This window comes from Salvelinus fontinalis, chromosome 4 (genome assembly GCF_029448725.1).
Source record: "Salvelinus fontinalis isolate EN_2023a chromosome 4, ASM2944872v1, whole genome shotgun sequence".
Classification (NCBI taxonomy): domain Eukaryota; kingdom Metazoa; phylum Chordata; class Actinopteri; order Salmoniformes; family Salmonidae; genus Salvelinus; species Salvelinus fontinalis.
In genome coordinates, this window is record NC_074668.1 from 44604470 (window position 1) to 44631710 (window position 27241).

General features: G+C 42.4%; 2 protein-coding genes across 5 annotated transcripts in view; one reads left to right on the plus strand and one right to left on the minus strand.

Annotated features, from left to right (window-relative positions):
• The window catches only part of LOC129853859 (protein Niban 2-like), a 53736-nt gene extending 50983 nt beyond the window's left edge, over positions 1 to 2753 (minus strand). Inside the window, exon 1 of the mRNA XM_055920308.1 lies at positions 2663 to 2753. Within this exon, the coding sequence (XP_055776283.1) occupies positions 2663 to 2717 (55 nt within the window). The 5' untranslated portion in view covers positions 2718 to 2753. The remainder of the gene's footprint in view (positions 1 to 2662) is intronic.
• LOC129853860 (syntaxin-binding protein 1-like) overlaps positions 1 to 27241 on the plus strand; it is a 93002-nt gene that overhangs the window by 44747 nt on the left and 21014 nt on the right. Inside the window, exons 1-9 of one of the 4 annotated variants that reach the window (XM_055920311.1) lie at positions 2832 to 2921; positions 20771 to 20820; positions 21770 to 21851; positions 21958 to 22034; positions 22241 to 22319; positions 22872 to 22975; positions 25372 to 25520; positions 25816 to 25900; positions 26284 to 26414. In XM_055920311.1, coding sequence (XP_055776286.1) covers positions 20776 to 20820; positions 21770 to 21851; positions 21958 to 22034; positions 22241 to 22319; positions 22872 to 22975; positions 25372 to 25520; positions 25816 to 25900; positions 26284 to 26414 — 752 coding nt within the window. In that variant the 5' untranslated portion in view covers positions 2832 to 2921; positions 20771 to 20775. Of the gene's footprint in view, positions 1 to 2831; positions 2922 to 13027; positions 13150 to 20770; positions 20821 to 21769; positions 21852 to 21957; positions 22035 to 22240; positions 22320 to 22871; positions 22976 to 25371; positions 25521 to 25815; positions 25901 to 26283; positions 26415 to 27241 lie in introns of those variants that run through there. The other 3 variants (XM_055920309.1, XM_055920310.1, XM_055920312.1) reach the window with 3 other exon arrangements.

Sequence of the window (27241 nt, forward strand, 5' to 3'; positions counted from 1 at the left end):
AATTTGATTTGTTTACAGCTTTATTGCCTATTGACGATAGTATCTTCTGGTTGAGGGACTTTTGTTAAGATCCCGAACGCTCATTCTGAACGCTAAAACGCACGCTTGCAGTACGGTTTTGGAAACATAAGGAACTAATCTTTCATATCAGCGAGAAATAGTAACAAAAAAAGGTTAAAATACTACACACCTTTATAGGGTTAGTGTTCCCACATGGTCATCTCAACTACTTACATAGCTTTTTGACAGAAAACATAGGCAGCCATCTGTGCTAATTAGCTATCGAGCATGCTCCGAACACCTGTGTGTAAGCATAGGTGGGGAGGAAGTGCAGCTGGTCAACGGGAGCAACCTGGTCTTTGAGTATTTGTATTATTCTGTACGGAAATCCGAGAAACTCCACTTAGTACATGTTACGTTTCGTATGGTAAGTAATCATTTGTGGATGTCTATCATTCATTTTGTATGATATGTTACAAATTACAATGTGTTGTACCTAACTATAGCTAGGTGGTTAACACTAATGTTAGCGAGCTGGCTAGGAGTTAAGATTAGAAGTTAGGGAAGGGTTAGCTAAAAGGGTAAAGCTTAGGGGAAGGTTAGCTAACGTGCTAAATAGTTATAAGATAAACAATTTACTAAGTTTCTAAAATGCTAAAGTGGATAATCATGAGATTAGAACACACAATCTATGGGTCGCTAGACGTACGTGTTATACAGTTGAAGTCGGAAGTTTACATACGCCTTAGCCAAATATATTTAAACTCAGGTTTCACAATTCCTGACATTTAATCCTAGTAAAAATTCCCTCTCCTATGTAGTTAGGATCACCACTTTATTTTAAGAATGTGAAATGTCAGAATAATAGTAGAGAGAATTATTTATTTCAGCTTTTATTTCTTTCATCACATTCCCAGTGGGTCAGAAGTTTACAGACACTCAATTCGTATTTGGTAGCATTGCCTTTAGAATGTTTAAATTGGGTCAAACTCTTCGGGTAGCCTTCCACAAGCTTCCCACAATAAATTGGGTGAATTTTGGCCCATTCCTCCTGACAGAGCTGGTGTAACTGAGTCAGGTTTGTAGACCTCCTTGCTCGCACACACTTTTTCAGTTCTGCCCACAAATTGTCTATAGGATTGAGGTCAGAGCTTTGTGATGGCCACTCCAATACCTTTACTTTGTTGTCCTTAAGCCATTTTGCCACAACTTTGGAAGTATGCTTGGGGTCCTTGTCCATTTGGAAGACCCATTTGCGACCAAGCTTTAACTTCCTGACTGATGTCTTGAGATGTTGCTTCAATATATCCACATAATTTTCCTCCCTCATGATGCCATCTATTTTGTGAAGTGTACCAGTCCCATCCTGCAGCAAAGCACCCCCACAACATGATGCTGCCACCCCAGTGCTTCACGGTTGGGATGGTGTTCTTCGGCTTGCAAGCGGACCCTTTTTCCTCCAAACATAATGATGGTCATTATGGCCTAACAGTTCGATTTTTGTTTCATCAGACCTAAGCGGTATGATGGCTGCGTGTTCCCATGGTGTTAAGACTTGCGTACTATTGCTTGTGCAGATGAACGTGGTACCTTCAGGCGTTTGGAAATTGCTCCCAAGGATGAACCTGACCTGTGGAAGTCTACAATTTTTTTCCTGAGGTATTGGCTGATTTCTTTTGAGTCCCCCATGATGTCAAGCAAAGACGCACTGAGTTTGAAGGTAGGCCTTGAAATACATCCACAGGTACACCTCCAATTGACTCAAATGATGTCAATTAGCCTATCGGAAGCTTTCAAAGCCATGACATAATTTTCTGGAATCATCCAAGCTGTTTAAAGGCACAGTCAATTTAGTGTATGTAAACTTCTGACCCAATGGAATTGTGATACAGTGAATTAAGTGAAATAATCTGTCTAAACAATTGTTGGAAAAATTACTTGTGTCATGCACAAAGTAGATGTCCTAACCGACTTGCCAAAACTATCGTTTGTAAACAAGGAAATTGGGGAGTGGTTGAAAAACGAGTTAATGACTCCAATCTAAGTGTATGTAAACTTGCCTTAAGTAACCTTCTGTCTTTTGTACCCATGCCAAACCTAAAATATACTAATTTAAAAGTATCCTGGAATTACATTTACTATGTTACGTCAAGTCTGAGACCATGCTGACTGGGGGCACACAACTTGTGGATCGGATATGTTCAAAACTGCTAGAGTATGTTATCTTTTTTACATTAAAAGATAAGAATATGTTTTAAACGGTTTGAAAAGCGCTGATTGACGCTTTTGAACGTTAAAAGACAGCATCGATATTGTTGTTCACATGGAGCCAACCTTGGGCGAATGTAAACTGAAAACCCTTCCAATGGAGAACGGTTTTCGAGAGCTATGGTAACACTAAAACTTGGGAACTGGAATCGAAATATTCCATATATTAGACACACGCCTAGTAGTTTACTTTACCTGCTATATTCATGATATAGAGAACGACAGTGTTTCCATTCAGAACACTAAAATGCTGCTGGTAACATTGACTATGAAGGCTATACTGCTCAGTTCCCTAATTCTTATTCACGCATTTATGATCTGTAGTATGTATGTACACACAAAACATGCCTTACTGTGGTAAAAGCAAATATTGACAAAATCCTAACGCACTCACCTTTAATGATCTCCCGCTTGCCCTCATCCAGGTGGCTCGAAATCAAGTCCCCCATAACAACAAATCAAACTTAATCCAGTGACAACAATGTCGTTCGTTTCAACGGCAAATAGAACATACAAATATACTAAACAAATTAACAGGAACTATTTTGAACTCGTGTGCACACAGCGTGGTGAATGATTGGAAGAATGCAAGCGGTGGAGGGAAAGAGAATAAAAGTTGAGCTCGCCTTGAGCAGGAGGGAGACACCCTAAATGTGAGTCACTACTCGTTGAACTATGCCAGTCAGACATTTCTTTACGCATGTCGAAAGTGTGGTTTCGACAGAGGTAGTCCTACGACAGATGAGGCCAATTCACTAGTTTTAAGGGCGTGTCAAGAGATTGTAAACAAATTATAGCACAAACGGAATTATTTTTAGCTGAAAGATGGAGAGATTTTCTCTCCGCAATAGTTTTACCAGCTGTGAAATACTTGCATTAAATGTGGGGTTTTATTCGATGTTTCGATGTTGTACTATAAACCAAACTAATGCAGCTATAAAATACACGACAAATGATCCTAAAATCATGATTAAATTAGCGCCGAGACCCCTAGAGGGCGTAGTTATTTCTGACGTCTTGTATTAACAGTCTACTGTATGTGTCGACTCAATCTGCCCAGTGGTTCATCCCACTGGGATACTTTGGAAACGATGTCGTCAAAATATATTGGTTGCGGATTGGACCGCGGTCGCCATGACAGTTCTCTCAAAAAAATAGGCTACCTGCCTTTATCTAGGTAAACTATGGCAAAGTTGAATTACAAACATGAACCAGGATTTTAGTCTGTAGCCTATCCCTATTGAAATGACAAGTCAATCTCGCAAATGGGCCATTTATAACGATTTCACATCCTGTGTCCAACTTTCATCACTCAAACGCCCCTGTCGGATTTATAATTATTCAGATGCGCAAAATTGATTTATTTACAATTACATAACTGGTTCTAGCCCTGAATGCGGATTGGCTGAAATTCGTGGTATATCAGACTATACACGGTGCATTTGGAAAGTATTCAGACCCCTTGACTTTTTCCACATTTTGTTACATTACAGCCTTATTCTAAAAATGTATTCAATAGTTTTTTTCCTCATAAATCTACACACAATATCCCATAATGACAAAGCAAAAACAGATTTTTTGAATTTTTTGCAAAATAATTAAATAACAGATCACATTTAAATAAGTATTCAGACCCTTTACTCAGTACTTTGTTGAAGCTCCTTTAGCAGCGATTACAGCCTCAAGTCTTCTTGGGTATGACGCTACAAGCTTGGCAAACCTGTATTTGGGGAGTTTCTCCCATTCTTCTCTGCAGATTCTCTCAAGCTCTGTCAGGTTGGATGGGGAGCGTCGCTGCACAGCTATTTTCAGGTCTCTCCAGAAGTGTTCGATCGAGTTCAAGACCAGGCTCTGGCTGGGCCACACAGAGATTTGCCCCGAAGCCACTCCTGCGTTGTCTTGGCTGTGTGCTTCAGGTCATTGTCCTGTTAGAAGGTGAACCTTCTCCCCAGTCTGAGTTCCTGCCGCTGAAAAACATCCCCACAACATGATGCTGCCACCACCATGCTTCACCGTAGGGATGGTGCCAGGTTTCCTCCAGACGTTATGCTTGGCTTTCAGGCCAAAGAGTTCAGTCTTGGTTTCATCAGACCATAGAATCTTGTTCCTCATGGTCTGAGAGTCCTTTACGTGCCTTTTGGCAAACTCCAAGTGGGCTGTCATAATGCCTTTTACCGAGGAGTGGCTTCCGTCTCGCCACTCTACCATAAAGGCCTGATTGGTGGAGTGCTGCAGAGATGGTTGTCCTTCTGGAAGGTTCTCCCATCTCCACAGAGGAACTCTGGAGCTGTGTCAGAGTGACTATCGGGTTCTTGGTCACCTCCCTGACCAAGGCCCTTCTCCCCGATAGCTCAGTTTGGCCAGGCGGCCAGCTCTAGGAAGAGTCGTGGTGCTTCCAAACTTATTCCATTTAAGAATAATGGTAGCCACTGTTCTTTGGGTGCATGGTAATCGGAATTGTGTTTCATTAAGTAAAATGCAAATTTTTCCAGTTTTCTTTTCGGTGGCACACCATTCAACTAGTTTAGGAGGAAACAGATGCCTTTGCAGCCTGAATGGAGGATATTTTATGTTCTCGCTGGTTGCGGGGGTTACGAGTGTATTGCCGGCTACGCAATTCATATTGGGACGCCAAAGACAACCCGCCTCACCCAATGTGGTATGGATCTAGTATTTTATTAAGTATTTTTCTTTACCTTCGAACTGGAATCCCCCAACAGAAGCTAGCCAGCTAACTAGCTACTAGCTAGTAGTCAGCTAACCACTGCTTGCGGTCATCATCTAACCTCTAGCTCGGAAATCTCTCGCCAGTTTGCACAACGCGATTCAAACCAAAGCATACCGGACTTATTTTCTCTCCATATCCCCGGATTCCTACCGCAAGCTCTGAACCTTTTATCCTGGATTATAGCAGGTAGCTAGCTGCAATCCGAGTGGCTACTCCTGGCTAACGTCTCTGTCCCGATTTAGGCACCAATTAGCCTGGAGCTAGCCCATGCTAGGCCCATCTCCCAGCTAGCTGAAGAGGTCCATCAGCCACTCCTTGGGCTACAATACCTATTTTGCCAATTGGCCTGGACCCCTTTTACTACATGAAGCCCTGCTAATCCATCACGACTGGACTATCGACGTAATCTGCCCGGGGCTTCTTTTTCCAACAGGCCCCACCGGCTAGCAGGCTCTGCTACCGACGTAATCTGCCCGGGGCTTCTTTTTCCAACAGGCCCCTCCGGCTAGCAGGCTCTGCTTGCCGCGGTCCGCTAGCTGTCTAGAGCATATCGGACTGTTAGCTGAATAGGTCCATCGGCCAATTTCTTGGGCCACTATACCTATTTTGACAATTGGACTGGGCCCCTTTACCACACGGAACCCTACTAATCCATCACGGCTGGTCTGCCGACGGAACCGCACGAGGAGGCTACAACAGACTTCTTCCGTCGCAACGTCCCTCTAAGGCCCTTTTGCTAGCCCGGCCCGCCAGCTGTCTGAATTGCTGTGTCTCCAGCCAGCTTAACTACTCACTGGACCCCTATGATCTCACGGCTACGCATGCCTCTCCCTAATGTCAATATGCCTTGTCCATTGCTGTTCTGGTTAGTGATTATTGTCTTATTTCACTGTAGAGCCTCCAGCCCTGCTCAATATGCCTTAGCTAACCCTTCAGTTCCACCTCCCACACATGCGGTGACATCACTTGGTTTAAATGATGTTTATAGAGACAATATCTCTCTCATTGTCACTCTATGCCTAGGTTTACCTCCACTGTATTCACATCCTACCATACCTTTGTCTGTACATTATGCCTTGAATCTATTCTATCGCGCCCAGAAACCTGCTCCTTTTACTCTCTGTTCAGAACATGCTAGACGACCAGTTCTTATAGCCTTTAGCCGTACCCTTATCCTACTCCTCCTCTGGTGATGTAGAGGTTAATCCAGGTGCTGCAGTGCCTAGCTCCACTCCCATTTCCCAGGCGCTCTCATTTGTTGACTTCTGTAACCGTAAAAGCCTTGGTTTCATGCATGTTAACATTAGAAGCCTGCTCCCCAAATTTGTTTTATTCACTGCTTTAGCACACTCTGCTAACCCGGATGTCTAGCCATGTCTGAAACCTGGCTTAGACCACCAAAAACTCAGACATTTCCATCCCTAACTATAACATTTTCCGACAAGATAGAACTGCCAAAGGGGGCGGAGTGGCAATCTACTGCAGAGATAGCCTACAGAGTTCTGTCATACTATCCAGGTCTGTGCCCAAACAATTCGAGCTTCTACTTCTAAAACTCCACCTTTCCAGAAACAAGTCTCTCACAGTTGCCGCTTGCTATAGACCACCCTCTGCCCCCAGCTGTGTCCTGGACACCATATGTGAATTGATTGCCCCCCATCAATCTTCAGAGCTCGTGCTGCTAGGTGACCTACACTGGGACATGCTTAACACCCCGGCCATCCTACAATCTAAGCTAGATGCCCTCAACCTCACACAAATGATCAATGAACCTACCAAGTACAACCCCAAATCCATAAACACAGGCACCCTCATAGATATCATCCTGACCAACTTGCCCTCCAAATACACCTCTGCTGTCTTCAACCAAGATCTCAGCGATCACTGCCTCATTGCCTGCATCCGTAATGGGTCCGCAGACCCAGACCTCGTCTGGTTCATCACTGTCAAACGCTCCCTAAAACACCTCTGCGAGCAGGCCTTTCTAATCGACCTGGCACGGGTATCCTGGAAGCATATTGACCTCATCCCGTCAGTAGAGGATGCCTGCTTTTTCTTTAAAAGTGCTTTCCTCACCATCTTAAATAAGCATGCCCCATTCAAAAAATGTTGAACCAGGAACAGATATAGCCCTTGGTTCACTCCAGACCTGACTGCCCTTGACCAGCACAAAAACATCCTGTGGCGTATTGCATTAGCATCAAATTTGCCCACGTGAAATGCAACTTTTCAGGGAAGTTAGGAGTCAATATACACAAGCAGTTAGGAAAGCTAGGGTTAGCTTTTTCAAACAGAAATTTGCATCCTGTAGCACAAACTCAAAAAAGTTATGGGACACTGTAAAGTCCATGGAGAATAAGAGCACCTCCTCCCAGCTGCCCACTGCACTGAGGCTAGGAAACACTGTCACCACCGATAAATCCACAATAATTGAGAATTTCAATAAGCATTTTTCTACAGCTGGCCATGCTTTCCACCTGGCTACCCTTACCCTGGTCAACAGCCCTGCACCCATCACAGCAACTCGGCCAAGACTCCCCCATTTCTCCTTCACCCAAACCCAGACAGCTGATGTTCTGAAAGAGCGGCAAAATCTGGACCCCTACAAATCAGCCAGGCTAGACAATCTGGACCCTGTCTTTCTAAAATTATCTGCCGCAATCTTTGCAACCCCTATTACTAGCCTGTTCAATCTCTCTTTCGCATCGTCTGAGATCCCCAATGAATCTTTAAAGGGGGAGACACTCTAGACCCAAACTGCTACAGACCTATATCTATCATACCCTGCCTTTCTAATGTCTTCGAAAGCCAAGTTAACAAACAGATCACCGACCATTTAGAATCCCACCGTACCTTCTCCGCTATGCAATCTGGCTTCCGAGCTGGTCATAGGTGCACCTCAGCCACGCTCAAACGATATCATAACTGCTATTGATAAGAGACAATACTGTGCAGCTGTATTCATCGACCTGGCCAAGGCTTTCGACTCGGTTAATCACCACATTCTTATCGGCAGACTCAACAGCCTTGGTTTTAAAAATGACTTCCTCGTCTGGTTCACCTACTACTTCTCTGATAAGAGTTCAGTGTGTCAAGACAGAGGGCCTGTTGTCTGGAACTCTGGCAGTCTCTATGGGGGTGCCACAGGGTTCAATTCTCGCGCAGACTCTCTTCTCTGTATACATCAATGATGTCGCTCTTGCTGCTGGTGATTCTCTGATCCACCTCTACGCAGACGACATCATTCTGTATATTTCGGGCCCTTCTTTGGACACTGTGTTAACAAACCTCCAAACGAGCTTCAATGCCATACAACACTCCTTCCGGGGCCTCCAACTGCTCTTAAATGCAAGTAAAACTAAATGCATGCTCTTCAACCGATCGCTGCCCACACCTGTTCTGACTTGTGGAATATGTGGACAACTTCAAATATCTAGGTGTCTGGTTAGACTGTAAACTCTCCTTCCAGACCCACATTAATCATCTCCAATCCAAAATTAAATCTAGAATCGGCTTCCTATTTTGCAACAAAGCCTCCTTCACTCATGCTGCCAAACATACCCTCGTAAAACTGACTATCCTACCGATCCTCGACTTTGGCGATGTCATTTACAAAATAGCCTCCAACACTCTACTCAACAATGGATGCAGTCTATCACAGTGCCATCCGTTTTGTCACCAAAGCCCCATATATTACCCACCACTGCGACCTGTACGCTCTCGTTGGCTGGCCCTCGCTTCATACTCGTCGCCAAACCCACTGGCTCCAGGTCATCTACAAGTCTTTTCTAGGTAAAACCCCGCCTTATCTCAGTTCACTGGTCACCATAGTAGCACCCGTTCGCAGCACGCGCTCCAGCAGGTATATTTCACTGGCCACCCCCGAAGCCAATTCCTAGTTTGGCCACCTTTCCTTCCAGTTATCTGCTGCCAATGACTGGAACAAACTGCAAAAATCACTGAAGTTGGAGACTCATACCTCCCTCACTAACTTCAAGAACCAGCTGTCAGAGCAGCTCACAGATTATTGCACCTGTACATAGCCCATCTGTAAATAGCCCATCCAACTACCTCATCCCCATACTGTATTTATTTATTTATTTATTTTGCTCCTTTGCACCCCAGTATCTCTACTTGCACATTCATCTTCTGCACATCTATCACTCCCGTGTTTAATTGCTATATCGTAATTACCTTGCCACTATGGCCTATTTTATTGCCTTACCTCTCTTATCTTACCTCATTTGTACAGACTCTATATAGACTTTTTCTACTGTATTATTGACTGTATGTTTGTTTATTCCATGTGTAACTCTGTGTTGTTTTATGTGTCAAACTGCTTTGCTTTATCTTGGTTAGGTCGCAGTTGTAAATGATAACTTGTTCTCAACTAGCCTACCTGGTTAAATAAAGGTCAAATATTTGTATTTTTTAAAACACCTCCCTGTCTCGTTGTTGTTGGTAATCGAGCCCACTACTGTTGTCTCGTCTGCAAACTTGATGATTGAGTTGGAGGCGTGCATGGCCACACAGTCGTGGGTGAACAGGGAGTACAGGAGGGGACTGAGCACGCACCCTTATGGGGCTCCAGTGTTGAGGGTCAGCGAAGTGGAGATGTTGTTTCCTACCTTCACCACCTGGGGGTGGCTCGTCAGAAAGTCCAGGACCCAATTGCACAGGGCGGGGTTGAGACCCAGGGCCTCCAGCTTGATGATGAGCTTGGAGGGTACTATGGTGTTGAATGCTGAGCTGTAGTCAGTGAACAGCATTCTTACATAGGTATTCCTCTTTTCCAGATGGGATAGTGCAGTGTGATGGCGATTGCATCTGTGGACCTGTTGGGGCGGTATGCAAACTGAAGTGGGTCTAGGGTGGCCGGTAAGGTGGAGGTGATATGATCCTTGACTAGTCTCTCAAAGCATTTCATGATGACAGAAGCGAGTGCTATGGGGCGGTAGTCATTTAGTTCAGTTATCTTTGCCTTCTTGGGTACAGGAACAATGGTGGCCATTTTGAAGCATGTGGGGACAGCAGACTGGGATTGGGAGCGATTGAATATGTCCGTAAACACACCAGCCAGCTGGTCTGCGCATGCTCTGAGGACACAGCTTGGGATGCTATCTGGGCCAGCAGTCTTGCAAGGGTTAACACGTTTAAATGTTTTACTCCCGCCGGCCATGGAGAAGGGGGGGGGGGGGGGTGCAGTACTTGTTTGTGGGCCGCAACGGTACCACTGTATTATCCTCAAAACAGGCAAAGAAGGTGTTTCGTTTGTCTGGAAGCGTGGCATCGGTGTCCGTGACGTGGCTGGTTTTCTTTTTGTAGTCTGTGATTTCCTGTAGACCCTGCCACATATGTCTCGTGTCTGAGCCGTTGAATAGCGACTCCACTTTGTCCCTGTACCAGCATTTTGCTTGTTTGTGTCACGCCCTGACCTTAGAGATCCTTTTTATGTCTCGATTTTGGTTTGGTCAGGGCGTGAGTTGGGGTGGGCATTCTATGTTTTGTGTTCTATGTTTTCTATTTCTGTGTGTTTGGCCGGGTGTGGTTTTCAATCAGAGGCAGCTGTCTATCGTTGTCTCTGATTGAGAACCATACTTAGGTAGCCTTTTCTCACCTGTGTTTTGTGTGTAGTTATTTTCTGTTTAGCTGTTTTGTTTGCCTGACAGAACTGTTCGCTTTCGTTCCTCTGTTTGTTGTTTTTGTTCGATTGTTTTTTTGGATTAAATCATGAACACTTTAAACGCTGCACCTTGGTCCGCTCTTCCTTAAGCCCACGAGAAGTGTGACAGTTTGATTGCCTTGCTGAAGGAATAACTACACCGTTTATATTCAGCCATATTCCCAGACCTCTTTCCATGGTTAAATGTGGTTCGTGCTTTCATTTTTTGCGCAAATGCCGCCATCCATCCATGGTTTCTGGTTAGGGTAGGTTTTAATAGTCATAGTGGGTACAACATCTCCAATGCACTTCTTTATAAACTCACTCACAGAGTCAGTGTATAGATCGATGTTGTTACCCGAGGCTGACCGGAACATATCCCAGTCTGCGTGATCAAAACAATCTTGAAGTGTGGATTCCGATTGGTCAGACCAGCGTTAAATGGTTCTAGTCACTGGTACATCCTGTTTGAGTTTCTGCCTATAAGACGGTAGGAGCAAGATGGCATCGTGGTCGGATTTGCCAAATAGAGGGCGTGGGAGGGCTTGTATGCATCGCGGGTGTTAGAGTAGCAGTGATCGAGTGTATTCCACCCGTGTGTAGTGCAATCAATATGTTGATAGAATTTAGGTAGCTAGTTGAAGTGTATCTATGATGAAAATTACAGGCCTCTCGCATCTTTTTAAGTGGGAGAACTTGCACAATTGGTGGCTGACTAAATACTTTTTTGCCCCACTGTATGCGTCAAACTGTATGCGTAGACAGCTTAACAGAGATGGTAGCAGAGGGTGAATGCAGCATCCAGATGATGCTGCATACCAGTTTGCGCAATGAAACTGTAGGTGTGATCGAGGCGTGAGGATTAAGTTTCACACATCCCCATTTGCTACACAGGCACTTCATATGTTTGATAGAAATCAACCTGGAATTCCAGGTTTGTGAAATGTAGGCAATCAGTGAACAGATCAATTAGCTCAGTTGGTCAGGTGTGGTGACTAGTTGGAACAAAATCCTGCAGTACCTGCAGCACTCCAGGAACAGGGTTGCCTACCCCTGGTGTATGCACGAGACATGACCTTACACCTCGATCACACTGACAACTTCATTGCATTTTGGTACAGCAGAAAAACATTTATTTCTGATGGAACGCTGTGTTTGCCTTGCAGCATTGCTTCGGAGAGGCATTTGCAGTGCGTTCTGTGTGGTGCATACTTTTGGATTTATTGAACGTATGCGTGTACGGCTTTTCAGAAATGGTAGCAGAAGGCAGTGGTGGAAAAAGTACTAAAATGTCATACTTGAGTAAAAGTAAAGATACCTTAATAGAAAATGACTCAAGTTAAAGTGAAAGTCACCCAGTAGAATACTACTTGAGTAAAAGTATTTGGTTTGAACATACTTAAATATCAAACGTAAATGGAATTCTTAAAATATACTTAAGTAACAAGAGTAAAAGTATTAATGATTTCAAATGTATTATCTTATGCAAACCAGACAGCACAATTTTCTTGTTTTTATTTATTTTCCAGAAAGCCAGGAGCACACTGTAACACTCAAACATAATTTACAAACAAAGCATTTGTGTTTAGTGAGTCCGCCAGATGTTCTCTTGACAAGTGTGTGAATTGGACCATTTTCCTGTCAAAATGTAATGAGTATTTTTGGGTGTCAGGGAAAATATATGTAGTAATAAGTACATTATTTTCTTTAGGAATGTAGTGAAGTAAAAGTTGTCAAAAATACAAATAGTAAAGTACAGATACCCAAAAACTCTACTTAAGTAGTACTTTAAATTATTTTTACTTAAGCACTTTACACCACTGGCTTTTGTTGTAGACATATCCAGATGATGTTGAGTTTTGCGATAATACACTGTCAGTGTGATGGAGGCATAAGGATGGATAATAGGCCTATATTTACTTAGACATTACTGCCCCTCTGTGGACATCTCTAGGTATTATTGATAATGTAGCCAATGTAGTCTATTGTGTTTTATCCTATTGCAGTTGCTGTGAAAATACAGTATGTTAAAATAAGAATTCAATGGTCTGATCATGACTTTTTTCAATTAGGGTTGTACAATATCCTAATTGTTGTATACAAATTACTAGGCCCATAACTGATATTTATTATAACCCTAATAGCCTATTAAAATAGTTCATAAATTACAATAACTTTATTTCACTTGATAAATGATACCACTGCAAACAGCTAAACATAGACTATGTGGATGTCTATTAAAAGTTGAAGTAGGTTGTCCGTGGCATTGTATGACAGAGTTGAAATCGGCATGTTTGTAGAGGCGTGGAAGGGATTATTTTCGAAGCAATACGGTCCCTCTTCAATCACTTTGGATGTTGTCCCGCGTCCTACAGTCCTACACAGTATTAGCGGTGGTTGGGTAGAGTTGAGAAGAGGAGGCGGAGACACGTCCACGACAGAGACATCGTCACCATGGCACCACTCGGACTAAAAGCCATTGTGGGAGAAAGTAAGAATATGTATTTTTGTTTTATCACTTCGTTATGTAGGTCTATGCGCTATGGTTATTTTGTATTTTTTCAGGTACTGTGTGTTGGCCTAGCCTATTTTCTTTTTTGCTTTATTTTGGACATTCTATTAATTTAGGCTATTTAGTTGGTTTGAATTACTATTTCATTTAGATCTCAATTTGTATTTCAAACACAATTTAAATACATTTTTTTTGGGACAAAAACTTGTCCAGAAGTAGACCTATTGAAAGTCAAATCTAGTGCGTCTCGCGTTCGATAGGATTGCTCAAAGTGCGTAAAGGCGCACTACCGCACTCTCAATTATCTCTCTGCATCATTAGATATTGCAAAATGTTGGCCTTTTAATATTGTGTTTTAATTCTGTGCACTATACAATACAGTCATTTGTTTTGTAGTGAGTTGCACTATGAAATTGTCGTTTCGGGTAAATCCACATGCGCTAAATCCATACGGATTAAGGACTTCCACTGTCATAGTGCGCCTTGCTGCATGGATCAACCACAATACAGCTCCACACTCGGTTACCTAAAGGCACCACGAAAGGGGAAATCTCTTCTTATGTGGATGAAAACGTGTAGGCCACAGGTGGCACCTTAATTGGGGAGGACAGGCTCATTGTAATGCCTGGGGCAGAACTACTGGAGTGGGATCAAATACCTCAAACACATGGTTTCCATGTGTTTGATGCCATTCAATTTGCTCCGTTCCAGCCATTATTATGAGCCATCCTCCCCTCAGCAGCCTCTACTGGTGTAGGTCTATTACTTTGTATTGTGCGCTTTTAAAATACATCTGCTGTGTTGAAGGCAATTAATTCAAGAACGGGCATACAACCTAGCTTCCCCATTATGCACATAAAAAGCAAGACCTTATCCATGCATGAAAAAGTGAAAACAATAATTCCACAATGCAACTTCAGTCTTAAATACGTTAAATGTTTGGCTGGCAGTCTTTTATTTATGGTATGGTAGACAGGGGAATAGAGATATTGGGGTTAACGTGTGTTGTTATTGCGTGGGTACCCGCTATTTAATACCTCCTCAGCGGGGTTTGGTAGGTCACTTGGGTAGGTCACTTTCTAAATGTAATCCATTACAGTTAATAATTACCTGTCTAAAATTGTAATCAGTAACGTAACTTTTGGATTACCCAAACTCAGTAACATAATCGGATTACATTCAGTTACTTTTAGATTATATTCCCCTTAAGAGGCATTAGAAGAATACAAATATGTATGTTACCAATTGATTTATCCTGCAATAGATGTGGTTCAATGTTAACGTTTACATAGCTGGCCATATATGGATGTTAAATTTTACTTTATGGGTTGGTTATGTAGGCTTCTTCTACCCATCGCTTTCTACTACATGTAATAATACGATTACATTATATCTTTACAAGTCCAGAAATGGATGTAGTAACTACAGATTGCCCCTTTAAATCTATCAAAAGTGTGCGAGTTTGAGCATGTGTCCATTAGGTCTATGGATGTATTTCTTTTATCAGCATGAATTAGATTGAGCAATTAAAAGCCCCACTTTTATTCCTAAAGCTGGGATACATACTATGCAGCTGTTACAAGAGCGCATTTTTCACTGGCTGTCGACTGGTTTCAAAAACAATGATTAATAGGCAGCTTAAACTATTTGAGTTCAACCATTATTGGGTTCAAATACACATTTAGATTTGTGAACAGCTATCCACAACAACCACAGTCCGTAAGGCGCAAATAGCTAAATGAGAGAGGAGGAGTGTGATTCACATCAATGCGCTATGTACTGTAGAAATCAATAATAAGTGATATCCGTATCGCCGTAGACTACACCACTGCTGTCATCCTTACCTCCAAGCGTTTATTCAAGTTGGATAATCTTTGGATGCTGACAGCAGTCCGCACCATTGGAAGACATAGCTTGGACTGTAGCCTACAAAAGCCTATTCCTGATCTTTTCCCGCGATCAATCAAACACATTCGGTGTGTCATCATACTGGTTTCTGACTTGTGGTCAGACTCGCTCAGGTGGAACCACCTTAAATTTGAGCTTTTTTTCAATGCAGATTTGAATGTCATTGAGAAAACAGAGAAGTGTCAAAGATTTTTTTTGCCAACATCCTTTCTGAATTTAAAGTAATCATCTACTTTTTCAAAAGTATCTGTAATCTGATTACATTTTTTTTTTTTACTGGTAACGTAAAGGATTACAGTTACCGTTTTTTGTGCATGTAATCCATTACTCCCCAACCCTGCTCCTCAGATACCCACTGTATTTAATTGAGGTGAGACAGGATGGTGCTATGGTGATTCAGAGTTTGTTCCACTGGTGTAAAGTGAACTGTGGTCTCCAACTCCACCCAGCCACCAGTAACATTCAGCATCACCAACTGCTAGCTATGCTGGACTTTCTGAAAATCACACATTGCAGTACTGTGTTCACAAGGAGTAATGTTGATGTTCACAGTTTGTTGAGTCTGTCTGCCACTTAAATTTTCTGGGATGTTTTGCTCTTAATCCTGAAGGCTTTTATTGTCATACAGACATAAATATCTATGGGTATGACAAATACTGTATAATAAATTAGAAATTGATGGAAATCACCCACTCAAAAAGACAGAGAAAAGTTAGTTGAATTTCCAATGTGTTATCACTGCTTTCAACCATCTAAAAGCACAACCAAACTCCAATGGAAAAACAATGTCAGATTTTTGGTTTAGTTGTCAACCAAATATCTATCACTGACCCCACCCCTGTTTTGGTAAAAAGCTGAGGAATGGGGGTTAGAGAAATTTAACCACTCGTACATTCATAGACAGAGCGACGGAAAAGGACTGACCATCCATATATTAAAACTATAGTTTTAACCATGTTTTGAGGCCATGTGGCGTTTGTTTACATTTACTGTGTTTACAAACATTGGAGTAAAACAAGCTTATATTTTGGTTCCTGATGGGGTACAACAGTTGAGCTAGACTCATGAGGCATTTACAAGTTATGTTCTTCAAGAATCAATAGGTATATATCATTTATTTGTCAATCCAAAAATGTATGTAGCAACTGCTGATTGCCCCTTTCAAAAGTACATGGTGCAAGTGATCAATGCCTTTTTGAAATTCTGTGCAGATTATTGCTGTAACAAACTGGAATTAAAGCCAGAATCAGTCAGTGGAACAGATGGAACTATCCAAGCAGAAGATACATCTGCTTCAAAAGTTGATATTTGGTTGCCCCGACAACCGAACACAATTCAATATCATTGCATTCACAGCTTGAAATCCTAGGCCTATTGTATTGTCTATGTTTAGTTGAATTTTGCGTTGAATTGAAACAATAGCTGTTGATGACTTTGCAATTGCTATATAGGCTCAAATAGCATAATTGATGATATATGAGTGATAAAGTATGGTCACGTTTAATTTGCTCTTTTAAATCTACCTCAATAGTAACAGTGAATCTTAGTTTTCAAGTGGAAATCTCTCAGCAATCATTCTCACAATGGCACATTGGTAATAGTCAGTGACAGATATCATAGCTAAGCAGGGATGGGCTTGGTTAATAGCCAAACCAACAGTTTACGTTGATTACTGATAACTTTTTTAATGTCCAATGTATTTTCTATGTAGATTCCACGTCATAATACGTTGACAAATTACGTTTAAACCATGTTGATTCAACCAGTTTGTGCCCAGTGGGTTAGTTAATAATTGATATATTGGTTTCACATCTCCATCTCACCCCAAATAGTCTAAATGAAAGCGTAGGATCAAATCAAACTTGAAATGCACTTTAAATAAAGTTTGATTTGATTTAGTTATATTATTTATCTCTCACAATAGCACACTGGTAATAGTCAGTTACACATATCATAGCTAAGCAGGTCTTGGTTAAAATCCTAGATGGGAGACCAAAGTGTATGCTGCACAGCCTATTGTTTATTTCTGATAGTGGATATAACTTTGAAGATCTGATGTTGTTTTAAAGGTACAAATTCAACATATTGTATACAAGGTTTGTCTATGTTGACATTTGGTTATCATGATGACATAATAATCCTGGTTGAAATTTAACTCTCAAAAAAAAATGTTTATGTTGATGACTTTTTTCAAATCCAATGTATTTTCCACGTAGATTCCGCGTCACAATACATTGGCAAATTACGTTGAAACAACGTTGATTCAACCAGTTCTGGCCCAGTGGGTTGGCTCTTCTGTTTACCTTCTGAGACACAATAGTTGTGGTTGTCTGGCTCAGACAAACAGGAGGAGTTTAGTGTGTGCGTCCCAGATGGCACCCTATTCCCTATATAGTTAACAAATGTTGACCAGAGCCCTATTGGCACTGGTCGAAGGTAGTGCACTATATAGGGAATAGGGCGACATTTGAGACACATCTATCTACCATCCCAAAGCAGCTTGTTAGTTTGTTGATGCGGACTGACTCTTTCATGGGGCATTGGGGAAATTCTCCCTAGCTAATCCAGTTGGGTAATTGGATACAGAACTCATTCACTGATAGACAGACATGTCACCTGAATTATCAACCCACCCAACCCATATTCAAAACAACAACAGTGTTTGAATGAAGCATATAGGCACATTTTTGTTCTTGATTTCTGAAAAGTTAACCATGATTGAGTTGATTGTTATATATTTGTGACATTGTCTGGTTTAAAACAGAGAGCCATGCTATGCTACACCCTTTGAATAACTATTTTTGGTTCCATGTTGAAATATTTTTGTTTCAACATGGAACCAAAAAGGGTTCTCCTACCTGGAACTTAAAAGGGTTATCCTATGGGGACAGCTGAAGAGCCCTTTTGGAACCATTTTTTAAATAGTGTATCCTGACACAACAGCCAAATACTTCTCTCTCTGTCTCTGGCTTTTAGGATCCATGCTCTATGTAACAATCATTTTAAGTTGGGGAGGAAGGATATACAGAGCCTTCAGAAAGTATTCACACCCCTTGACTCTTCCCACATTTTGTTGTGTTACAAATTGTGATTAAAATGGATTAAATTCTCTTTTTTTCCCAACACAAAATACTCTATAATGTCAAAGTGGAAGAAAATTCCATATACAAATAAAACCCTAATATATCTTGATTAGATAATTATTCAACCCCCTGAGTCAATACATATTAGAATCACCTTTGGCAACGTTCACAGCTGTGAGTCTTTTTGGGTCAATTTCTAAGAGCTTTGCACACCTGGATTGTACAATATTTGCCCATTTATTCTTTTTAAAACTCTTCAAGCTCTGTCAAGTTCGTTTTTGACCATTGCTAGACAGCCATTTTCAAGTCTTGCCATAGATTTTCAAGCAGATATAAGTCAAAACTAAAACAAGGCCACTCAGGAACATTCAGTGTCGTCTTAGTAAGCAACTCCAGTGTATATTTGGCCTTGAGTTTAGATTATTGTCCTGCTGAAAGATGAATTTGTCTCCCAGTGTCTGTTGGAAAGCAGACTGAACAAGGTTTTTACTCTTGGATCTTGCCTGTGCTCTATTCCATTTTATTTTTATCCTACCAAAAAAACTCCCTAGTCCGTGCCGTTGATGAGCATACCCATAACATGATGCAGCCACCACCATGCTTGAAAATATGAAGACTGGTACTCAGTGATGTATTGTGTTAGATTTGCCCCAAACATAATGCTTTGTATTCAGGACAAGAAGTTAATTTCTTTGCCACATTTTTTTGCAGAACTACTTTAGTGCCTTATTGCAAACAGGATGCATGTTTTGAAATATTTTTATTCTGTACAGACTTCCTTCTTTTCACTCTGTCATTAAGGTAACTACAATGTTGTTGATCCATCCTTAGTTATCTCCTATCACAGCCATTCAACTATGTAACTGTTTTAAAATCCGTGAGCGGTTTCCTTCCTCTCCGGCAACTAAGTTAGGAAGGACACCTGTATCTTTGTAGTGACTGGGTGTATTGATTCACCACCAAAAGTGTCATTAATAACTTCACCATGCTCAAAGGGATGTTCAGTGTCTGCTTTTTTTATTTGTACCCATCTAACAATAGGTACCCTTCTTTGCGAGGCATTGGAAAAACCTGCCTGGTCTTTGTGGTTGAATCTGTGCTTGATACAGATAATTGTTTGTGTGGGGTACAGAGATGGAGTAATCATAAAAAATATTAAACACTTATTATGCAACTTATTATGTTTTAAGCAACTTTTTACTCATGAAAGTATTTAGGCTTGCCATAACATCGGGTTTGAATACTTAACTCAAGACATTTCTAAAATCAAAATTCCACTTTGACATTGTGGGTTATTGTCTGTAGATCAGTCCCACAAAATTTCAATTTCATCCATTTGAAATTCAGGCTGTAACACAACAAAATGTGGAAAAAGTCAAGGGGTGTGAATACTTTCTGAAGGCACTGTAGCTACTACTCATTTACTGCGTACTGTATACTTATTTAAAATCAAATAACACCGATGAATGTATTTAATGGAGTTTTTTTTAGGATACTAGCCAAATCGAACATACATGTGTGTGTCAACAGGTTTCCCTGTGACGTCACATCCTGTGGCACAGAAAGAGCCCAGAAATAGCGATCCTGGCGGTTCTGTGGCGTAAGAGGATTGGAAGAGATTAGGCCTTGTGATTGCTGTGTGTCTCTCTCACTGACTCATTCCAGTAGATAGATGGGCCAGATTTTAAACTATAGATTCAAAGCTGACCCTTCCCCCCTCTCCATTACCACAGACTAGCATTTGGGATGCATGAACTGTCTCCCAGATGGTTCCAACGGCGCACCAGGTTCCCAGACTCCTCACAGATGTAATGAGTGTTACATTGGTATAACTGCTCACTTCAGACCCCTCACCGGAGCCCATTAAATTCCAACTGTGGCTGTGCCGTCACTGCTAACACCGTCTGTCACCCCCCTAAACTAACAATTCCCTAGACCAAAATATCTAACATGCCCTTTTATACCTGAAGCATTATGCTTAGATACCCAGGCTTCGCTCAAGTTGTTCCGTTAGTTTGAGTCAACGAGATGAGATTCGGAAGGATGACCTCGTGAGACTAAACTGTATACAAGGTGTCAAGGCTCAGGAAAAGACCCAGATGCAGACAGTTTTGAAGTAACAAAAGTTGATTACAAAAACAGCACGGCAGGCAAACGACAGGTTAAGGGCAGGCAGAGGTCAGTAGTCCAGAGCAGAGTCTGAAAGGTACAGAACGGCAGGCAGGCTCAGGATCAGGGCAGGCAGAGGTCAGTAATCCATTGTGGTGTGACAAGGTACAGAACAGCAGGCTCAGGATCAGGGCAGGCAGAATGGTCAAAAACCGGGAAAGCTAGAAAACAGGAACTAGAGACAGAAAGGAGCACGGGAAAAACCGCTGGTACGCTTGACGAAACAAAACGAACTGGCAACAGAGAACAGGTATAAACACACTGGGGATAATGAGGAAGATGGGCGACACCTGGAGGGGGGCAAATAGCACAAAGACAGGTGAAACGGATCAGGGTGTGACACAAGGGGCAAATAGCCTACAGGGCTTGTGCTTTTTAGCACAGAACAGTTTAATGTGTAAGTTGAAGTGTGTGCTAATCAATTATTCCTCCGTTTACAGAGATTATGAATGATGTCATCAAGAAGGTGCACAAGAAGGGCGAATGGAAGGTATGGGCAAATAAAATCAAACTTTGTCACATCCACTGAATACAACAGGTGTAGTAGACCTTACCGTGAAATGCTTACTTACAAGCCCTTAATTAACTAACAATTCAGTTCAAGAAAGAGTTAAGAAAATATTTACCAAATAAAATAAAAAAATTATCAAAAGTAACACAATAAAATAACAGTAACGGTATCCCCTGCTTTACGCAGGGTGTACCGGTACCGAGTCAGTGTGCGGGGGTACAGGTTAGTCAAGGTAATTTGTACATGTATGTAGGGTTAAAGTGACTATGCATAGATAATAAACAGCAAGTAGCAGCAGTGTAAAAACAAATTGGGGGGGTTGTGTCAATGTAAATAGTCCGCGTGGCCATTTGATGAATTGTTCAGTAGTCTTATGGCTTAGGGGCAGAAGCTGTTTAGAAGCCTCTTGGACCTAGACTTGGAGCTCCGGTACCCCTTGCCGTGCGGTAGCATAGAGAACAGTCTATGACTTGGGTGACTGGAGTCTGACAATTTCTGGGCCTTTCCTCTCAAATCGCCTAGTATGTAGGTCCTGGATGGCAGGAAGCTTGGTCCCAATGATGTACTGGGCCGTACGCACTACCCTCTGTAGCGCCTTACGGTCAGATGCCGAGCAGTTGCCATACCAGGCGGTGATGCAACCGGTCAGGATGCTCTCGATGGTGCAGCTGTAGAACTTTTTGAGGATCTGGGTACCCATGCCAAATATTTTATATCAATGACATTCTTGGTTATGAATGACTGTGTATGTGATAGTACATGATAGTACTTGTCTGCGCCCAAATGACACCTTATTATCTATATAGTGCACTACTTTGACCAGAGCACTATGAGCCCAAGTCAAAAGTTGCACACTATATAGGGAATAGGGTGCCATTTAGGATACACCCCTTGACCCCCTGTAAACCTCGTCCCTGTCCTCCCCCAGGTTCTGGTAGTAGACAAGCTGAGCATGAGGATGATGTCATCCTGCTGTAAGATGACAGATATCATGTCAGATGGCATCACCAGTGAGTACCACTCCGTCAACATTGCACACGCACATGCACGCTCAATGTTCAGCATCACTTCATAGGCTAACTGAATGACTGTGCTTTTCTCTCCTATCCTGTCCAGTTGTTGAAGACATTGGCAAGAAGCGAGAGCCTCTCCCCAGTATGGAGGCCATCTACCTAATAACTCCCAATGATGAGGTATTGGAACCATTTAGTCTTAGTAAATGTGTTTATCCAAAGTGCTTTACTGTAGTGCATGCATACTTTTACATATGGGCGGTTCCAGTGTAATCAAACCCACAGCCCTGGCGTTGGAAGCGCCATGCTCTACCATCTGAGACACCCAGGAGCAAAAAACTTTAGCTTTCTTTGGTAAGATATGTGATGTTCCTTCTCCTACCCAGACTGTGGAGGCACTTATAGATGACTTCAGAGACCCGCGGTCGCCCAGATACAGAGGAGCTCACGTCTTCTTCACTGACAGTGAGTAATATTGGAGAGACATGGGACGACTTTGTACCATCACGTATTGTATACAGTACATGACTTTGAGTTTGGAGCAGTCTGATGATGCCTTGATATCTGATTCTCCTCGGAGTACTGGGAACAGACTAGCAGACAACTCCTCTTGCCACAATACCAACACTCAATGTCAACCTTACACTCTCTCTTCCAAAAGGGTTGTTCAGCTGTCCCCATAGGAGAACCCTTTTTGGTTCCAGGTAAAACCCTTTTTTGGTTCCCGGTAGAACCATTTGGAGTTTCATGTAGAACCCTCTGTGGAAAGGCTTCTACTTGGAACCAAAAACGATTCTACTTGGAACCAAAAGGGTTCTACCTGGAACCAACAAGGGTTCTTCAACGGGTTCTCCTATGGGGACAGACGAAGACCCCTTTTAGGTTCTAGATAGCACCTTTTTTTGTAGGAGTATATAGATTTCTATTCTCTTTCCCTATTATTTTCATCCTTTAATTTCATAAAATTTAAATTTTCAATCATTTCACCCCCCCCCCCCCCCGCCCCCCAACTCCCAGCAATCCCAGATACATTGTTCAATCTGTTGACGAAATCCCGTGCGTCCAAAGCCATGAAGACCTTGACTGAGATCCACATCGCCTTTCTGCCCTATGAGTCACAGGTAAGAGCATATCTGCCCCTCTGTCTCTTGCGAGGGATAGAAAGACAGTGGGAGAGATACATAGAGAGTAGAGAGAGCAGAGGAGGAGGAAAGGGGAGGATTATGATTAGGGGGGATGAACAGGAGGGGACACAGAGAAGGAAACACCAGTGGAGAGTGGGAGAGGGGGAGGAGTATAGGAAGAGTAGGGGAGGAGTGGGGGAGGGATTGCTGAATGAGCTGGGGTAGTCTCCTCTCCTCTTTCTCCTGATGGAATGTTCCAGAGCAGAGTGGCTTTAGCCAGGCCATGGCTTTGCTGTGCTTCCAATCCTCTGCTGTTCTGTTGTCCTCTAGAATTAATCCTACAGGGGACGGTGTGGGGATGAGAAGGAGATGAGGGGTGTGTGGAGATGCCACGTCGCCCAGCCTCCCTCCCTCCCAGTCCGTCTCTAATCCCTCACCTCATTGGTGGATGCATCAAAATGCTGGCCCGGGAGCCAATGGGAGCCGGAGGAGGGTTGTGTGTTGTTTGCACACGAGAGGGATTGTTGTCATGTGATGGTCCAACTGAGGGGCTCGAGTGCTTGGAGGTGCTGGTTGCAGTGGTGCATGGGAAAGAGAGAGCCTGTCTGACTGGCACACATTATGGGTTTAGTAGAGTGGATGAAGGGAGGCATGGCTGAGAAGAAATAGGACGTTTTAGTTTGGAAATAAACTGTCACTTATGTCATGGGGCATTTGGCAGTGTTATCAGAAAGCCCGGCATTGATTTTCAATGCTATGCAGACGATACGTAAGTCTACATTTCTGTGTCACCAGAGGATTTTAGTTCCACAGATAAATTATTACACTGTATTCGTGATTTAAATACTTGGATGGCTCACAACTTCTTCCGGCTAAATCAAGACAAGACCAAGGTACTTATTGTTGGAACCAAAGCACAGAGAGAGAATCTGGCCTCACATTTTAAACAAAGATGAAACACCAGGTAAAAAAAACCTAGGTGTCATTTTAGATTCTGAACTAAATTTCAAATCACACATCAGGATATGTGACCAAAATAGCTTTTTACCACCTGAGGAACATTGCCAAGATGTGGCCATTTCAAATCAAATCAAATCAATCTCAGGCTGATACAGAGAGACTCATCCATGCTTTAATTACAAGCAAGCTTGACTACTGTAATGCTCTCCTATCTGGTCAACCCAAGAAAGCCATTGGTCAACTGCAAAACATACAGAATGCTGCAGCACGGGTACTGACCAAGACCAGAGAGCACACATTACACCGGTTTTAAGGTCTCTGCACTGGCTGCCTGTGAGTTTTTTAGAATGATTTTTAAGATGTTTCTATTGGTTTTTAAATCAATCCACGATTGTGCACCCCAATACATGTCAGACATGCTTTTAAGTTATGTACCCAGTAAGTCCCTCAGGTCCTCTGGCGCTGGCATTTTAACTATCCCAAAGCCTTGGACCAAGAAGCATGGAGATGCAACCTTTAGTTATTATGCCCCCAGCCTCTGGAATAGCCTGCCAGAGAACCGAAACTGTGGACATATTTAAAATAGATTTTAACACACCTTTCTTTTTGCTTTGCTTTTCCATAGGGTGCTTTTTAGTTGTTCAGTTTGTGTTATTATTTCGTTTTTATCTTATGTTTGTTGTGTAGTAAATATTTCAGCTTTTACTTTTAAAATATTTGATTTGTTTGTTTTTTCCTGTAAAGCCCATCGTGTTGCATTCCATGTCTGAAATGTGCTGTATAAGTAAAGCTTGATTTGATTTCGGGAATCAGTCATAAGGGAAAGCAAGAGGAAGGGGAAAAGGGATTCATAGTCAGTTGCACAACTGAGTGGATTCAACTGAAATGTGTCGTCCGCATTTAACTCAACCTCTCTGAATCAGTGAGGTGCGGGGGGCTGCCTTAATCAAAGTCCACATCATCGGAGCCCAGGGAGCAGTTGTTGTTGGGGGCTTAACTGCCTTTCTCAAGGCTGGAGGAATGAATGAAAGATGTCCCGTCTGATCCTACAGCACCGTACTGTATTGTCAGTCATTTGGGCATCAATGCAGTCAAATAGGATTATATTATCTCGCCCACACTGTCTCACACACTGCTACAGTGCCACCTGCAGGTCTGGCCCTGCATGCCCACTGGATAGAGTTACAAACTTTTGTTAATTTCCCCCAAATTCATAAATTCCTGGTTGGAGGATTCACAGATTGTTCTTGCTTATTCTATCCTGATTCTGGGAATATTCCAACCAGGATTTCTGGAAAACCTAGGAATTTTGCGAAAATGACCAACATTTTTGTGTTTAGGACGGGTGACTGTAAAGCAAGTTATTACTGCTGATGTAAAAACAGCCTCATAAAACACATGTCATTGATTTGATTATTTCTCTGTGTATCCAGGTGTTTTCCCTGGACAAGACCGATGCCTTCCAGGACTTCTACAGCCCCTACAAGGCTGACATCAAGCACAACATGTTGGAGCGCTGTGCTGAGCAGATCGCCACTCTCTGCAACACCCTGAAGGAATACCCTGGCATCAGATACAGAGGGTAAGAAGGAGAGAGAGAGCTACAGCAACATCAATTACTGCTGCTGTTTCATGTATACTGGCTTCTGTGGTGGTGTCTGGTGGTTTCGTTTGAGTCCCAGACAGACCAGAGTGCAATGTAATAGGCTATGTCTCAATCCAAAGGCAGCTACCTACCTCCAAACATAGCATCCGTGTGGATTGGGACGTAGCCTATTCATTCTCCTCTGAGAGGATTCTTAGAAGGAGTCAGTCTTCTGTACGTCTGATGGAAAGCGAACAGCCTGTTTGTTGTCTACTCTGTTGTCTTGACTCAGGGAGTACAAAGACTGTGCCACTCTGGCTCAGCTCCTGCAGGAAAAGCTAGATGGCTACAAGGCAGACGACCCCACCATGGGAGAGGTGAGGCAGGAGAGCAGCCAACCAACAAGCCACACTGATTGAACTGATATAACACACACTGTAAAGGGATTACTGTTAATTTGACAGTATCTTCCAGGCAGCTTGGTGGCAAGTACAATTCTGTATTTCATATTACAGTATACCTACTGTAATATAAATACGGTATCAAACAAGTACGATAGGTCAGCCACCCGCTGCTTTTACCCTTTCGCCGGCATGGTGTGTTTTAGTTAGTTGAATCTATTGTAGATCGTTATGACGTTTTGGAGGTTATGAAACTGCAATAGTACAGTCAAATCATAATGTAAAACTCTTTGTCCAGCCTTTTGTCTCTCTGTCCCTGTCAGCTAATATGACCCCCTCTTTCTCTCCGCCCTGCCTAGGGTCCGGACAAATCTCGCTCCCAACTCTTGATTCTGGACCGAGGCTTTGACCCAGTCTCTCCCATCCTCCACGAACTCACCCTCCAAGCCATGGGCTATGACCTGCTGGGCATCGAGAACGACGTCTACAAGTAAACACTCACACGCTGGCACAGCCTGGCACAGCAATGGGTTCATCGCACACAACACGCTGGGCCTCGTACCACAGAATTACAGAGAACATATAGGATCTTTATCCCTATGTGAATTATAGGATCTCTATCCCTATGCGAATTATAGGATCTCTATCCCTATGCGAATTATAGGATCTCTATCCCTATGCGAATTATAGGATCTCTATCCCTATGCGAATTATAGGATCTATATCCCTATGCGAATTATAGGATCTCTATCCCTATGCGAATTATAGGATCTCTATCCCTATGCAAATTATAGGATCTCTATCCCTATGCGAATTATAGGATCTCTATCCCTATGCGAATTATAGGATCTTTATCCCTATGCGAATTATAGGATCTATATCCCTATGCGAATTATAGGATCTCTATCCCTATGCGAATTATAGGATCTCTATCCCTATGCGAATTATAGGATCTATATCCCTATGCGAATTATAGGATCTCTATCCCTATGCGAATTATAGGATCTCTATCCCTATGCGAATTATAGGATCTCTATCCCTATGCGAATTATAGGATCTCTATCCCTATGCGAATTATAGGATCTTTATCCCTATGCGAATTATAGGATCTATATCCCTATGCGAATTATAGGATCTCTATCCCTATGCGAATTATAGGATCTCTATCCCTATGCGAATTATAGGATCTCTATCCCTATGTGAATTATAGGATCTTTATCCCTATGTGAATTATAGGATCTCTATCCCTTTGTGAATTATAGGATCTATATCCCTATGTGAATTATAGGATCTCTATCCCTGGCACAGCCTAGCAAT